At 37.4% G+C, this 15,315-nt stretch overlaps 1 protein-coding gene across 22 annotated transcripts in view; it reads left to right on the top strand.

Moving 5' to 3' along the window:
- The window catches only part of COL25A1 (collagen type XXV alpha 1 chain), a 304,370-nt gene that overhangs the window by 166,138 nt on the left and 122,917 nt on the right, over positions 1 to 15,315 (top strand). For 14 of the 22 annotated variants that reach the window (XM_048302914.1, XM_048302924.1, XM_048302921.1 and 11 more), the window contains one exon: positions 11,596 to 11,622. The exons of the other annotated variants lie outside the window; for them this stretch is intronic. In XM_048302914.1, coding sequence (XP_048158871.1) covers positions 11,596 to 11,622 — 27 coding nt within the window. The remainder of the gene's footprint in view (positions 1 to 11,595; positions 11,623 to 15,315) is intronic. 22 annotated transcript variants of the gene reach the window in all.

Below are 15,315 nucleotides of genomic sequence, written 5' to 3'. Positions count from 1 at the left end.
GATTTGGCTACTGTTTGTCAAGGGTTCTCAGCTCTATGGTTTTGGATTGCTTTTTTAGTGCCAGGAGTCAGCTGGTAGATCAAAGCCTTTAAGTGCTTTTTCCTCCATTATGGGGATCTTGAGATGGGCACATTTAGTGTGCTGCATCTTTGCCTCTTGAACCACAGGGAAAATTCTAGGCTGTTTCTTGGACTGTTATTTTTGTTTTTTCACCTTTCTACCGGTGCATATCAAAATCAAGATCGGTTAAAGACATTTCTGAAAGCAGACATACTTGTCTGGAGGGAAAGATGTATACAAGCAGTGTGGAATGTCAGTTGGAAGGTTTTTCCATGACGGTGTAGGATATAGATCATAAATCATCCTCAGAAAATGGTTTTGAATTTTTTTTTTTGTTGGGATGATTTTTTTTGTGTTTGGTTTTGGGTTTTTTTGGGGGGGGGAGGGGTGGTTGGTTTTTTTGGTTTTGTTTTGGGGTTTGTTTGTTTGTTTGTTTTGGGGGTTTTTTTGTTGTTGTTGGTTCCCTCTCCCTGCCTGCCCAGTTTAAGCTAAAGCACTTAACATTTATTGGTTTTGCTAGTATTGAGATCTAAAAAGTACTGATAATCTAACAGAGAACCATTGAGTTAAAAACTCTTTTTGGATTATTTTGTACATGTTCATGGTAGCTATTCCTGGTGTAAATAAGAGAAATTTTGTTCTTTGCTGCTTTGACTCATGAAAAGCCATCCATGTGCATGAGTACTCATGAGTTGAAAAGTTTTTTGATGTAGAAATCAGTTTCTTTCCATGATACTCTAATGGAAATAAACTGCTCTTGGAAGGCTGACATTCTAGCAAGTGAATAAACCTAGAAAAAATTTGGAAGTTTTCAAAAGTTATACTATTTTTTCTGTGACCGTTCTTCATTTTACACATCTAACATTTACACATTGCAACTAAGATAAGCCAAGTTTTAAGGGTAGATTTTTCTACTCCTCAGTGCGCAGATTTTTATGAAACAGGAGTTGTGTCACTATACTGGACTTAAGCTTACATTCAATTTCATATTTTAGTTCAGTCATATTAGATATATACACTGAGGTTGTGGATTCCAGCAGTCGGAATGATCTTAGTTTGCCACTTGCGGTTAGTTTCATAGGGTGATATTAATAATGGTAGAGTTTTCCATGGGTGAGAGTGAACATTGAAAGAAAGTACTCCAAAAGAATCAAGAGCAGCATACAGCAGTTCAATAACTTTTGTTATGCATAATGTAGTATTTGCATTCCTAGTCATTGAGAAAGTGCAATTGTAGCTTCCTTTTTTTAACAGGAAAAAGACACGAGTCAGGCCTGTGGTTTTCATTCAGGTACTCTGATTAGCCATTCTCCAAAGAGAAAATGACCTCAACATTTCCACTTCCAGCTGTGTGAATCAATTATCCTGATTTTTTCTAATCCACTCTGAATACGATAGGAGATCTCTCATTTTAGGTCTCTGCCCTTAGGGTATGTTAAGTGTAATCTGGTATTACCATCACATCCAAATTTTTTCTCCCTAGATGGGAAGGCAAAGAACCACTTATTTTTCTTCTTCATGCTGTCACCAGCTTCTGCAAAAATCGTTTTATAATCTTGAAAACCAGTTATGTCAGAAGAAAGTAATGAAAATGTTTTATTTTGAGGTATTCATGTGTGGGTCCAAAAAATTTAAAAGAACAGTCTAGAGAGTTTGAGATTAAATGAACTAATGAGTTTGGTAAATGCTTGGAGATTTTAAGTTGTTGCACTGAACTGTGTTCTGCCTTTGAATTCATGTGTTCAGCTCTGGTGGACTTCAATTTAACTTGTATAATTTGACTGAAATCAGGAAGTAGCCAAGAGGAGTGCATGATTTGCTGGAGTATGGCTCTAAAAGACACAGGTATAACATATTTGGATTTTCAAGTTTTCTTGGCTGGAGGGGTGGCCCATGTTCTGTTGTAGGTCAGATTTCAGTAACTTTTGCATCCTTGATTAGTTTTGTTGGTCAAATTTACTTGTTTCTGTGCAGCAGTTGTCAGGGAAGAAAGAAGGATTTCTCTTCATGCAAGGAGGCACTGGCTGTACTTGGAATTTAAAGGGAATTCAGAATCAAAGTAGTCCGGTGTTTGTGTGACAGACCATTAGGACAGAGGTCTTAAATTGATGGGACAGGGTATTAAGATGGTAAGTGAAGTACTGTGCAGCTCCCCAGTTAATATATCTAGTAAAAGCACAGACTTGGAAATAAAGATGCTGTATGCCTGGCTGAGCATTTCACAAGCTCTTAATGATCTTGTTTTCGAAATCACAGTAATAGAAGTTCCTTATGGAAACTGATCGTGATTTGCCTGAATTTTTTTTTTCAAGAACCGGCCATCTTTTCTTGAAATACAAATTCTTTTCGTTGCTACATCCCTCTTTCCTTGTTAAATTGGGGAAATAGAACAAGTGGTGCATCATTAAAAAATATATACGGAAGTGTTTCAGGAAGAAAGAGTGAAAAAAGTTGTATTGCATCCCTGAATTCTGCTTTATTTCTGTGATTGAAATAATCTTTGTAAGTGTGCTTCCTATGTTTTTTTCCATGATGCTTTGTGGTTTTTGGGAATTTACTGGGTCCACTCACTTTGGAGGCGGCATAGTTATGTACAGCACCATCCCACTAAGAAGTTATTTAGGCTATTGTGTGTTTAGAACAACAGGAGTGTCTTTACACTAACTGCATGCATATTTTTGCCCTTTAAATCTGATAGGTACATGACAGAAGTATCTGAATGGACATGCATGTACAAAATTTTATGTTCCAGTATCTGATGGCATATGGCAGCTGAAAGCACCTGCTTTGGAGTTTAATGTCGTGTATCTGCACAAGCTTCTTTTCCTTGTCCTGGAATTCTTCAAACAAAGCTTTCTTCAACCTCATGATAGTTGAAAGAGATTGGGGTGTTTATTTATAAATGCTTCAGTACCTTGGCTCTTAGTTTTGTTCTCTTTTAAACCCTTTGTTGTAACTGTTCTCTTTTATGGAGATGTATCCACTCTGGTTGATGTTCTTCATTGCAACTCAAAACCAGAAGTATCTCTATGGCAGCTCTATTTTTTCTTAATTCCCTGGGAGACTCATTCAGAATATTTGCCTCTACAGGCAGATAAAAGGAGCATGATGGCAGGATTCTTTTATCCTAATGGAGCAAAAATCATTTTATGTTCCTGCTCCTGAGTTTGTCAATTTTCCAAAGCTGATGTTTCCCCTGAGGGAAGGTGAAAAAATTGGTCTCTGAAGGTTACATTCATATAATACTGTGTTATATACCCACTATAGTTTCATTTTTCTGTAATAGACCTTACTTCCCCTAAAAAAAAAAGATCTATAGAAGCCAAAAATCAGGTTGATGGAAAGAAGTGAAATGGATTTTTTTTTTTCCCCCACATTCTGTAAAGCCATCAAAACACAGGTAATAAGAAAGATTGTTCTTTAACAGAGTCTCAGTGAGCAAATGGATTTGCTTCCATGGTGGTGTGAGGAGACAGATTCTTCAGAATTATCCCAGAAGAACAAAAATCAAATTCATCAAAGTCATCATGCCACAGCTGTTACAACAATCTATCTCCTACTGAATGCTAGCCAGCTAATTTTTGAGAAGTGACATTTTTCACAGTTTATTGTTTTCTCATCAACACGGCACCAACCACATCAAATATAATCACCCGGTGATGTTGGCATTGATGAATTAGCCATGTGCTTTCTATTTACAGATACAGGAGTTTCAATTTCTTTGGGTGAAAAGAGAAGTTTTAGGTAGAATGTACTAGGAGTTTTCTCTCTGGTCTGTATGTTTTCCATGTTCAAGTACTTGTTAAGCTATGCTGGAATTCAGTAGCATAACCAAGTATTTTTACAGAAACACGTAGTTCTGCAAAACTTCACAAGACTGACTGTTTTAATGGGCTATGGTGAAACATTTTCGCTCCATTCTTTACCAGAACTTCAACTATGTTGCTCTTACTCTTTCTGGGGTCAACAGTAGTTTCCCTCTCCACTAATTTGTCATACAAATATGACTGTACAGATGTAGTAGATGCTAGTAAGAGGCACAGGCTACAAGGAGGAAAACTGTCTGGGAATAATCTTCTTGCTAGTCTGATGTATGAAGACAACAGAGGTACTCCACAGTTTGGGATTCACAGTCATACAGGGCCCTTTTTTTACATATATATTTGCAATGTATGCAGTGTTGGCCATGATAAACAGAAGGATGTCTACCCAGAGTCTTTGAGAAGGTTCCTTCCGACTTGGATCTGTCCATCTCTTTCTCATGGTTTTTTCTTACATACATATTTCAGCAGCAAGAGCAGTCATAGTGCTCAGATACTCAAAAAATGCATCTGCACCACAAGAAACTGCCTTTCAGATTTCCTGCATAAACTATAAAAATAAAAAGTATCTTGGCAATTATTTTTCAGCTGTGAAATATGCTTTTGTAAAGCTGTGACTATAATTTTTCTTGCACAGAACTCTTTGTACTCCCTTATTGTTACCATATGCAGAGCTTTTTCGTAGTTCAGCCACTCCCTGAATAGCCAAACTCTGAACAATTTTTTCTTCCTTAAATTGCTTACTTCTAGACATAACCAGTCCATCTTATAATGTAAAGGAGCTATTAAGAGTATTCAGACTGCAAGTAGGGCTCCCAGCTAAGAGTCTTGCAATATAGAGTGATGTTGTTCCAAGAAAAAGTTTTGGAAATTGTACCTGGCACTTCTTGCTTATTTTGGAATATTTAAAACTGTTCCTCATCTTCCATCTTATTCCACTATTGATAATTTTCATCATCTAATTTAGGTTAATATGGCCACTAGAACCATTTAGTGAAATTCATAGCTTCAGGTCATGTGTCCTTTTGTTTCTTGAAATTCGAAGTAACTAATAAGTATGGAAAAACACAAACATTTTCTTTTCTGTAACAACAAAAGGTGTAAGACTGTTGCCACTTTTGTTCAGCAGGTAACTGTTAACATTGGCTTATTGCTTTGCATGTGCATGCTGCATATTTTTCTGTACTGAAGGCACTGCACTTGACAGGTGGATTAAAATATAAATTTGAATAACTTCTGATTACCTTTATGTTCAGGAACTGGACTCAATACTGAAAACCTAGTTTAGGCATGGGGTAACTTTTCTGGCTGATGGAGCCTTAATCATGGTGCTGCAATTCATCACTCTCCAGATTTTATCAGGATGTGGCTTTTAAGACTCTTCTCTGCTTCCACTGTATGCTTTGAGAAACTTGCTGGTTTGATAATCTTGTAGGAATTTTCTTATGAGAGAATTAATACATGGCTTGCAAACATGTGAGAGATGCCTGGGATTACAGGATAATTCTAGCAAGCTATTAAGAAAGCCATTCCATGAAAATGATATCAGTGAGGTGTTTTGGGGAGGGGTTGTAGTTCAGATCTCGAATGATTAATTCTGCACCAGTGGTTTGAATGAGTCTAGGAAAGATGGTTCTGAAGGTTGAAGGTGATAAAGTCTCTAGCAGTTAAGATGGGGTACATAAGTTTCTGGTCAAGAAAATTAAGCAGCCTAACAGCACTGTCAATTTTGTTTTTAAAGAAACCCATTTCATTTAAACCTCTACATCTCTACCTCAGAACACAGTTAGACTTTGCAGTCTCCAGGTGATGATCCATCTAGCTGAAGTTTATGTCTCAAGTAGTAACTGGTACAAATTGCTTGAGGGTAGAACTCAGGAAACTCTGAAATTGACTTTTTTAAAAGAGCCTTGTAGTGCTTCATTTGTCATTGTCAGTAATTTTGCTTTTTGCAGTAAAGAGGCTTTAGAGAGGCTCAGTTCATCTTTCTTGAACTCTTTGAGCCTTTTTTTTTTTACAGTAAAGTTTTCTCCTGCCCAATCTGGATTATTTGTTTTTGGTTTGGTTGGGGATTTTTTCTATAATATCCTGATTGCTGGCCTGAGACACTTGTTGCAGGTTGATTTAGTGCACTTTTCTTCTCCCAAACGTGGAACAAGTGACTTCTGTACCTGGGCTGTTGTCTCCCATTGATCTTAACAGCAATCATTTTCAGTCATTGAAAAAGAACCAATAATGTTTCATCAGTAGGAGAAATTTAGCTTGTTGATCTTATCATGCTCACTGTTCATATAAGCTCTAAAGCAAAACTTCACTAAGAAGAAATCTCATCAGACTTGCTAGGAATACTATATTATCTAATAAAGTCAGACTTGATAAACCTGTAATTAAACAAAGAGGAGAAAAAGAAAGAAATCCATCATTTAATGAAAGAAAGAAAGAAAGTCATTATTTTAATGGTATCATAGTGAGGAAACCTGACAGTGGTGGGTTTTCTGACTTCTATCAGTCTAAAGCTAAAATAGGTGTTTTGAAAAGATAATGTGTCATCTTTCACCTCACCAGAACTTAATGGGGATGATGTGTGAACCTGCAGTTTGAGACAGATTTTTTTTCTTTTTTTTCTTCCTCCACATAGGTATTTTTAAGCTCAGTCTGACATAGTAACTGGCATGCAGCTTATAAAGCTGCTGTGAAGCTGATTTGTGCTTTCTCCTGAATGTCCAGTTGTATGTGTATTAACATAAGAGATTTTCAGGCAGCTGCAGGTAACAACCTAACAATCAAATTTATGGTAGATTGTTTATAAATGTGGAATAATTAAGTCACATAATTTTGTCAGGATAAGAGTTTCTGCTTTCTGAAAGAAACAAACCAAACCAAACAAATCAAACAAAAAACCCTCTTCCTTTACATAGGGTGTGGTTTTTCACCTTACAAAGAAGGAAAAATATCTGTTTTCTGTTTGTTATATGTCCTGGTTCACAACTCAGTGTTCTGATGAGTATTCCTTAATTGAAAAAGATCACTGAAGTATGAGTGGAGAAGTTAAGAGTAAGAAGATAATCTATACCTTCTTCTTTTTCTTTCTTTGGAGGATTCTTTTATCACACAGTAAATTTCAACACGTGACATCTTTTCTTATCTTTGCTTTTCAGTGAGAAATTTCTGAAGAAATTATTATCACCTTAAAGCTACCTGAAGTAATAATATTTACCATCTATTTGACAGAAACTCTCCGAAGGTTTCTGGTGCCCTTGCTTACGTAGTCACTTTCTAAGAATAACCCCTAAAATCCTTAAAATAGTTACCTGCTGAGTAACACATATGTACAAAGATATTGCTTAAATGGAAAGCAACTGATTTTGTGAAGCATTGAAAATCTGGTTAAAAGTATTTTTCTTTGAGGGAAATTCTGTTTCCATCATTCTTGAGGAGTGGAAGCTGCTTTGTGCAAAACCAGACTGAAATGGCACTCATCCTCTCCTAACTCTTCATGTGTTGTCTCTGTCCAGTATAGGGTTGTTACCCAGGTAGTTAAGTGCTAAGTAAATAGTTGGGTGCTATTTGGAAAAGAAGAAATCTACTGTACAAACAGCTTCTGAGGATTCTGGAAAAAAAAAAAAAGTTATGTAATAGTGTAAGTAAATATCCAGTGTCATGGTTTAAACCCAGCTGGCAACTCAGCCCCAAATAGCTGCTCACTCACACTCCCCTAGTGGAATGGGGGAGAGAGTTGGAAGGCTAAAAGTTAGAAACCCCCTAGGTTCAGGTAAGGACAGTTGAGTAGTGCTGCGCACACAAACTGTGCACACAAGCCAAGCAAAGAAAGGAATTAACTCAATGCTTCCCATGGGGAGACAGGTGTTCTGCCACCTCCAGGAGAGCACAGCTCCAGCACACCTAATGGTTGTCTGGGAAGACAAAGGCCATCACTCTGAATGTAAGCTTCCTTCCTTTTTCTTCCTTCATCTCTATATGCTGAACATGATGCTGTGTGGTATGGAATATCCCTTGGATCAGTTGGGATCAGCTGTCTCAGCTGTGTCCCCTTCCAGCTCCTTGTGCGCCCCCAGTCCCCTCGCTGGTGGGGCGGGCTGAGAGGCAGAAAAGGCCCTGATGCTGCGTAAGCACTGCTCAGCAGCCACTGAAACATCTCCATATTATCAACACTGTTTGCAGCAGAAATACAAAACACAGCCCCACAGGAGCTACTGAAAAGAAATTGAGCTCTGTTCCAGACAGACTTGCTACATCCAGCCATAGCATACATTTAAAAGTGGAAGTGGAGACCTAAAGGGGAAATGCACAGTCCAGAAGGAATGTTTTCAATACCATCTCTAGTATCTACAGTAAATGAAAAAATATTTAGGGTACATGTGTTCTCTAAACCTACTCATCCAGTTCGTCTTCATAATTCATTGTCTTGTCTCATTTTCTAAACTGCATTACAGGGATTGTGGTAGGGAAGACCATGTATTTGGTACTTCTTGTCAAAAATTACTTTCTAATCTGTAGTGGCCATTATTTTATAGAACACAGCAGAAAGTAGGTCGATCTACATAGCACAGCTCTGAAGACATTCAAGTTTAAGACTATCACTTGAATTCTTTCTCTAAAAATGAATGAAAAAATTAAACTGTCCCTATCTCAAAAGAAAATTACTTGGAGTGTTCCGTGAGGCTTCCAGTGCAATCATGTCATGAATTTCAAAAAATATTGTCATATATAGGATTTTTCTCCTGAAACAACCTCATGTACTATTTCAGCTTATCTTTCTCATCCGGCCTGTATTTGTTGTGGAGATTCTCATCTTTTCCACTTTTAAAAAGTGCTTTTTCTCTCTAACACTAGTAATTGAGGAAAGAAGGAAATTGCCATGTTTGGCTGTTAAAGAGTCAGTATTTTTATAATGAAGGAATAATATTCTGTTTCACCGTATTTTTTTTTCTGGAAGGCAGTGTGACTCAAGCCAGTTTTGCCTTTTTCCTCTACTCTACAACGCAAATCCCAGAAGAGATTTTGAGACTTCAGACCAAGTAACCCTGATACAAATGGAGTCATGGGAGAAATCCCTATTATTTACATTCCTGTAGAGAAGCAGATGCTTCTCCACAGCCAACTGGAATTTTCTGTTTCTTCTTTAAGAGACTCTTCGAGATGCTGCATATAGTTCTTTAATTCAAGGACAAGAGCTGTGTAGCATGGATAAACAGTGGCAAAACTTCAATAGTAGTTTTAAAATACCTGTCATTGTAAGGGAGCCCAAACAGCCTTTTTTTCCTATGATAAAGAAACATTCCCTAAAAACAGTGCTTATGCTCACAATACAAGCACTGATAGAGGTGCAAGAGCTGTTGATTGGTCCCTCTAAGCCAGTTTAACCCCATAATCTTCCTTCTACAAATACTTGCATAATTATTTTCTGTATTCATTCATCATAAGAATAATTAAATCTGTTGGGCTAAGCTTGCAGCGAACCTAACAGTTAAACTTAGCTGCTGTTCCACAAAGCCCTGTGGGGAACTTTATATACTTACCATGACCTCACTGTTGAGTGTTTTAACTGGTAGTATCTCTACCTTGTTTTTGAGAAGCAGAGTTACTCATAACCAGAGTTCAGCTCAGCCTTCATTTTTGTACCTGCAGCAGACTGTGTGTGTAAATATTACTAGGTAAATATCCTGTAGTACCCAGTGCTAGAAAAAATCTGGGATAACTAATAACTTGGAAATGCCTTAATTTTTGGGGTGTATAGAACCATATTTAGAAATTTGCGAAATAATTTTGAGAAAAATACTGAGTGCTTTATGTGTGCCGCATGTGTGGAATCAAGAGGCACAGAGGAAACATAATAATAGAAGCTGTACCATTTTAATGCATTGGACAGTGTTACTTTCTTCTTCCTTGCTACCAGGGAAGGACTGTTCAGAGATAACATTTGAAAGATACTGTAGGTCATCCCAAGAGTCACAAACTTTCCTAGGCTGTCAGCACATGAATAAGGTGGTGGTCATGCAGACAGCCAAGATACTGATGACCCGTTTTACACTCGCAGCATGTCATCTACTCATGATGTGACAGGAAACCACAGTAAGGGCTGGCGGGAAAGTGAGGTAAGGCATTTTATTCCCACAGGGCTTCCCAGACACAGTAACTAGTTATTGGATCTGACAAGTAGGTTAGTGCACAGGCTTCTTAAAAAGCCAATACTGTACCAAAAATAATGAGCTTGACAATGTGTGCATCCAACTGACGCCCTTGTTCATGTTAAGTATGTCTGGAATTTTTGGCATAGTCCAGGATCTAGGGTGGGAGAAGACAGATACCTAGGGAACTCACTAGGTGATGTGGCAGCAGTTTTTCATAGTGCTTATTACTTTCTCAATAGCTTGTTGAACTAGCTCAATACATGTCTACCTATATGTAGTACATATCAGTAATGATGCAGAAGGTATGAATATACACTCCTGGATGAAGGAGTCCCCAGAACTCCTGCACACCTGATTTAGACTAGACTTCTACGCTGATTGTTAGCTCACGAGCCAAAGTAGTGCTTAGGAAGGGGGCTAAATGCAGCAAGGATAAAATAGGTGAACTTAAAGCCAGCAAATATGTTATGTGCTGTCTTAGCAGCAGTGATCCAAATGTAGGAGTGTGAGCAGTCAGCCCTAGGGACCCATATGCTTAGGAGAGGCAGACTGGAGAGAGGTGCCTGTGAAGCTCCAGGGGAAAGTCTGGATTTATTTAAGAGAAAGCTTCTCTTCAGCAGACACAAAGTAGTGTCCCGTTTGCATAGGGCAAATACCTGAGAGCTCACAATTTCAGCCTAAAACATTAATTTAATGGCAGAAAGAAACTACTCTTCCTGCTCTTATTCCATTGTCAATGAAAGTTAATCTGACTGCTCACTGTCAGAAGACATAGCAAATAAACATGACATTTAAAATTAATCCAACTTCCTTTAGCTCTCTTCTCTCTCCTCTGATCACCTAAACAGGCAGTTGATACAAGACCAATCACTCAGTTACAACAGCATACATCCACTTTAAATCCTTTGTATAATTTGCATTCATATGACTGCAACCAACTTCTGCACTCTGAAGGAAATAAGTAACTTGCAAAGTACTAGTGAGGAAAATTCCATGTTCCCCAAGGGAAAAAAAGCAGAGTAAGGCACAAGACTTCTTAGACAAAGTGTGGGTGGAAATCTTTAGTACCCCTGTGACCTGCCTGAGCTAAAGTTTCTTATTAATAATCATTTCTATAATGTTAATTTAAATACAGATTAGTTAAAAGATTTTATGTTGCAACCACATAAATAAATAGGCTAAGTAAGTAGCTGTTTTAAAGAAAAATACACAAGCAAGATGCATTATTTCATATGTTTGGTTATTTTGGATCACTGTGATTTGCCAGACTAACAACTCCTTCATTGCATGTTCAACCTGTCTTTTGTTAAACACCAGCTATTGCTTGGCTACTTCCCACCATGCTGTTTTTATTAATCCTGTCTTAGGTCTGCTTCTTTTGTTGTTTCTTTTCTGTGCCTTCATTCTCAAAGTATCTTTAAGATACTGCATTTAGCTGCTGATATAGAGTTACACATCTTCTGAAGTCCACAGTATTCCTCAAGTCTGTTTTTTTTTCCCCTCATCTTCAGTGTTCCTCTGATTTAACTGTTCCATTTTGTTTTGACTTTTGATTATCCCAGGGTCCGATTGGTATGGATGGAAAGCTGGTAGGTGATTTGTTCAAAACCAGTGTAATTTAGGTCTTTCACATATTACCCTCTTTACTTTTTTAAATATGCTGACATATAATCAAATACTGGCTTCCTTCAGCATAACTTAGTTCAACTCCAGTAGCGTGGATTTTTAACAGGTTGCTGAAAAGCCACTTCAGTCTTTTGTGCCTACGCAAGGAAATGGAGGTCAGCTCTGCTCCTCCTGTTTCCTTATCATTTTCTGTCTGAATTAGATTGGAAGACAGATGTTCCTCCTTGGGTGCTCTGTCCAAGGATAGTTTGGTGGTACCTTTCAAACAGCAGGATATCACTTCTGGCTACATTTCTGTGACTCTTGCTGCTTTCCTTCCTCCACAAATTCTTAATTTTTGTGTTTTAATTTCTGTGCCTGGATTTTGTTGGCTGATTAAATCTGAACGGCCTCACGTCTCATAATAAATGCATTTGTATGATATTCCAGATAATCTTTAGGGATATCCTGCTTGAATTAAGTTTAGAAACAACCTTTAATTTTATGCAATGCATTTGTACTTGTGTGTATATTTATATAGCTTTATGTTTGGATGTATGAGCCTGGAAGTTTATGTTCCCAGCTCTTTAAAGATTAACACCATTGCAAAGGTGTGAAAATCCAGTTTTGGCACTTTCTCATGTTCCTTATATTCCTTTTGCTCCCTCTCTTTTCTCCCTTCCCATGGCACCCCTTTTCACTGATACCCTGGATACCTATTTTCTTTTCTATCCTTTTACTTACTACAAGCCCCATTTCCTTTGCAAGCTCAACTTGTTAACTTGCAGTGTCAACTTTCATTTTCTTCTCTTTCTTTCCTGTGCTCCTTGAGGTTTCTTTCTACTGTTAAGTAGCTTGTCTGTGAAGTTCGCAGCATGCAGTCAATAGGCTTTTTCTTTAATCTCTTTTAGGGGGTTGATAACTTACCTGTTGACTTCAGTTACACCATGGATATTTTTTGTTTGTTTTAATATCATTTAATATCACTTATATATATATATATATATATTTATATAGGTTCAGTTGCTAGGAAGGGTTTAACTAACAACAGTACAAGACCTTTCATCATGGCAATTAGACTAGGTTGCCAAACCCCTTTGTTTACCTCAAAATAGTGTATTAAGCTAGTAAATAGGAATATAGGAGGGAAAATTGTTCTGGAGATTTTACTGAAACCGTGGCATGTTATGCAGCTATACCCACTGTAGTAATTTGGATTTAAAATAAATAAAATAAAAAGCAGCTTTCAGTTTGGATAATCAAGTACATGAGCAATGATCCAGAGGTCCAAAGCAGCAGCCATCAAAATGCACCTGATCAGTCAGTGGTGTTGGGACTGATCCTTAAATGCGTGCAAAGACAGCAATTAGTTGGTAGCTAGTGAATCGGTTTTAGAGTATATAACAGATTTGAATAAAGAGATGTTCATTAGACAAAAATCAGAGTAATGCTGACTTTTCAGTCTTGAACAGTATTTTCTCCCTGTTGGTTATCTAAAATTTAGAGAAAGACTTACAGCTAAAACATTTTAATCCACAAGTAACATGAACTGGGGGCGATTTATGCAGCAATGAACCAGACTGATTTCATCAGTCCTGGGGCCATTTTGGGAACACAAGCAGAGAAATTGAGATTGAGCTTGCTCAAACGAGTTATAGTATCCAATTGAATTCATGTTAGAGGGTTTTTTAATGAACACCAAAGTAACTCAAGGAGCTTTATTCCTGACCCTTTCACAACATGCAAAAATGAGAGAGGGCAAAATTAACAGCCCCTTTTTGTGTCTCACACTTTGAATTGCTGTTGTGTGACAGTAACCCCTTACAATTAAAAATGGCAGTGTTGTTATGCTTTTCTGCATATCTTTATAAGAACATCTGATGAGTTCCGTAATTCAGTGCTTGCTGCATCCTCTGGGTAGTGTCACTTACTGGATCACTTGTGAGAAGGGAAAATTTTACTGTAACTGCAGTGGATAGTAGGGCAAGGAGTAGATAAGAAGAAATATTGAAGGATTGGGAACCATTGTAGAAACCAGAAAATAATTAACTTCGCTAATGCAAATTTCCTTCCATGCCAAAGGAGCTAATAGCCAAGGGGTAAAATAATCCTGCTATGAGTACTTTTGTATTCAGCATCTGCATTTATAGCTAAATGCAGGATAATTGTAATATTGGCAGCATGTATAAACTAAGAGTAATGCAGCTATTATATTCCCCAATATCTCTTAAGAGTTTTCTGTCTACATGAAAAACTATTGTCCTATAAAAATTCATTTTCCAGCGGTTTTCTGTATTGAAGACATGAAAGAAGAGTAATTATAAATGCTCAGTAACAGCGAGGCAAAGTAGTGATGCTGTTGAGATTGAGAGTACAAAACACTTTCATGGGAGCATGATTCCCATCCTCACATTCAATTCAGGATATGTTTGTATTACGTGTATGTATACGTCTCTTGTATCGTACATATAGCATGTACCATGGGGTCACTTAGCAGCCTGTATGTCCAGATGAAGGAAAAAAGTCAATTTTCAAATCTCTTTGTTAAAATATATATGCATATATTCTCTTTATTTGCTTTCCATTGCTTTAAATCAACTCTTTATTGAAACATTTTGGTAATTTCAGACCTTTGGCTTTTTTAATATATACACAGTTTTGGCTTTTTTAATATATATACTTTGGAGACAGCCTTTAATGATGAGGTGAAAATGTATAGCAACTTCAGATATTCTTGTGACCAAATGTATTGTGAATTTTATGTATAAAGCTTGCAGGCATAGGCCTCAGTTTAGATAATTTATACAATTTCATTGCACTGTCTGCCCAGTACTGCATCAGTAAGCAATTCCTGATGATTTTAAGATCAGGTATAGCATATAATAGCTTAAAACCTGCTGTGAGGGGAAGATTGAGGGGAAGTCTGAGTGCTAAGGAGTCCCAATCATATTCATTAACCCAGTGTGATGTGTAACTTCATAGAGCTCACCAACTCAGAAAGTTTTACTTGATATTTGAACTGACAAACCTCAGCCAGTAATTTATTTTTTGTATAACCTCTATGGTGCAGTTTTTTCTAAGGAACGAATAGAAAACTGCAGCATCCACAACAAGGAATGCTTTAGGCTACACTCAGTGTAAAGATTAGCTAGCCACAATAATTCTGTACTTTACCATTATTCCTCTGTAACACAATTCCTTACATTTTAGAAAAAAAAATTTAAAACCTTCCTTTGAATTTAGATACCTTTTTTCCCCTGGTTTTTAATCAGCACATAAAGTTCTATTAGTTACTATAAAAGCATTTCTCCATCTGCTTTTCTTGTTGATAATTGTTCCCAATTGAAATGCTTTTGCCCCCCACCTCCTCTAAAATCACACAGAATCACAGGGCAGTTGAAGTTGGAAGGGACCTCTGGAGGTCATCTGGTGTAACCTCTCTGCTCAAGGAGAGCTATCCCGAGCAGCTTGCCCAGGATCATGTCCAGATGGTTTTTGAATATCTTCAGGAATGGAAACTCCACAATCTCCCATGTTCCTCTGCTTGATTAACACTAAAAAAAGTGTTTCCTGATGTTCAGACAGAACAGTTTCAAGTCTCTGTAGAAGTACCTCCTAGATAAAGTGAAGAGGTTTTATAAGATTTAAAAGAAGGCTCCATGCTTGGTTTCTGTCAA

This window comes from Corvus hawaiiensis, chromosome 5 (assembly GCF_020740725.1).
Source record: "Corvus hawaiiensis isolate bCorHaw1 chromosome 5, bCorHaw1.pri.cur, whole genome shotgun sequence".
NCBI classification, from domain to species: domain Eukaryota; kingdom Metazoa; phylum Chordata; class Aves; order Passeriformes; family Corvidae; genus Corvus; species Corvus hawaiiensis.
The sequence above is the reverse complement of the archived record's forward strand: the minus strand, read 5'-3'. Positions and strand labels throughout refer to the sequence as shown.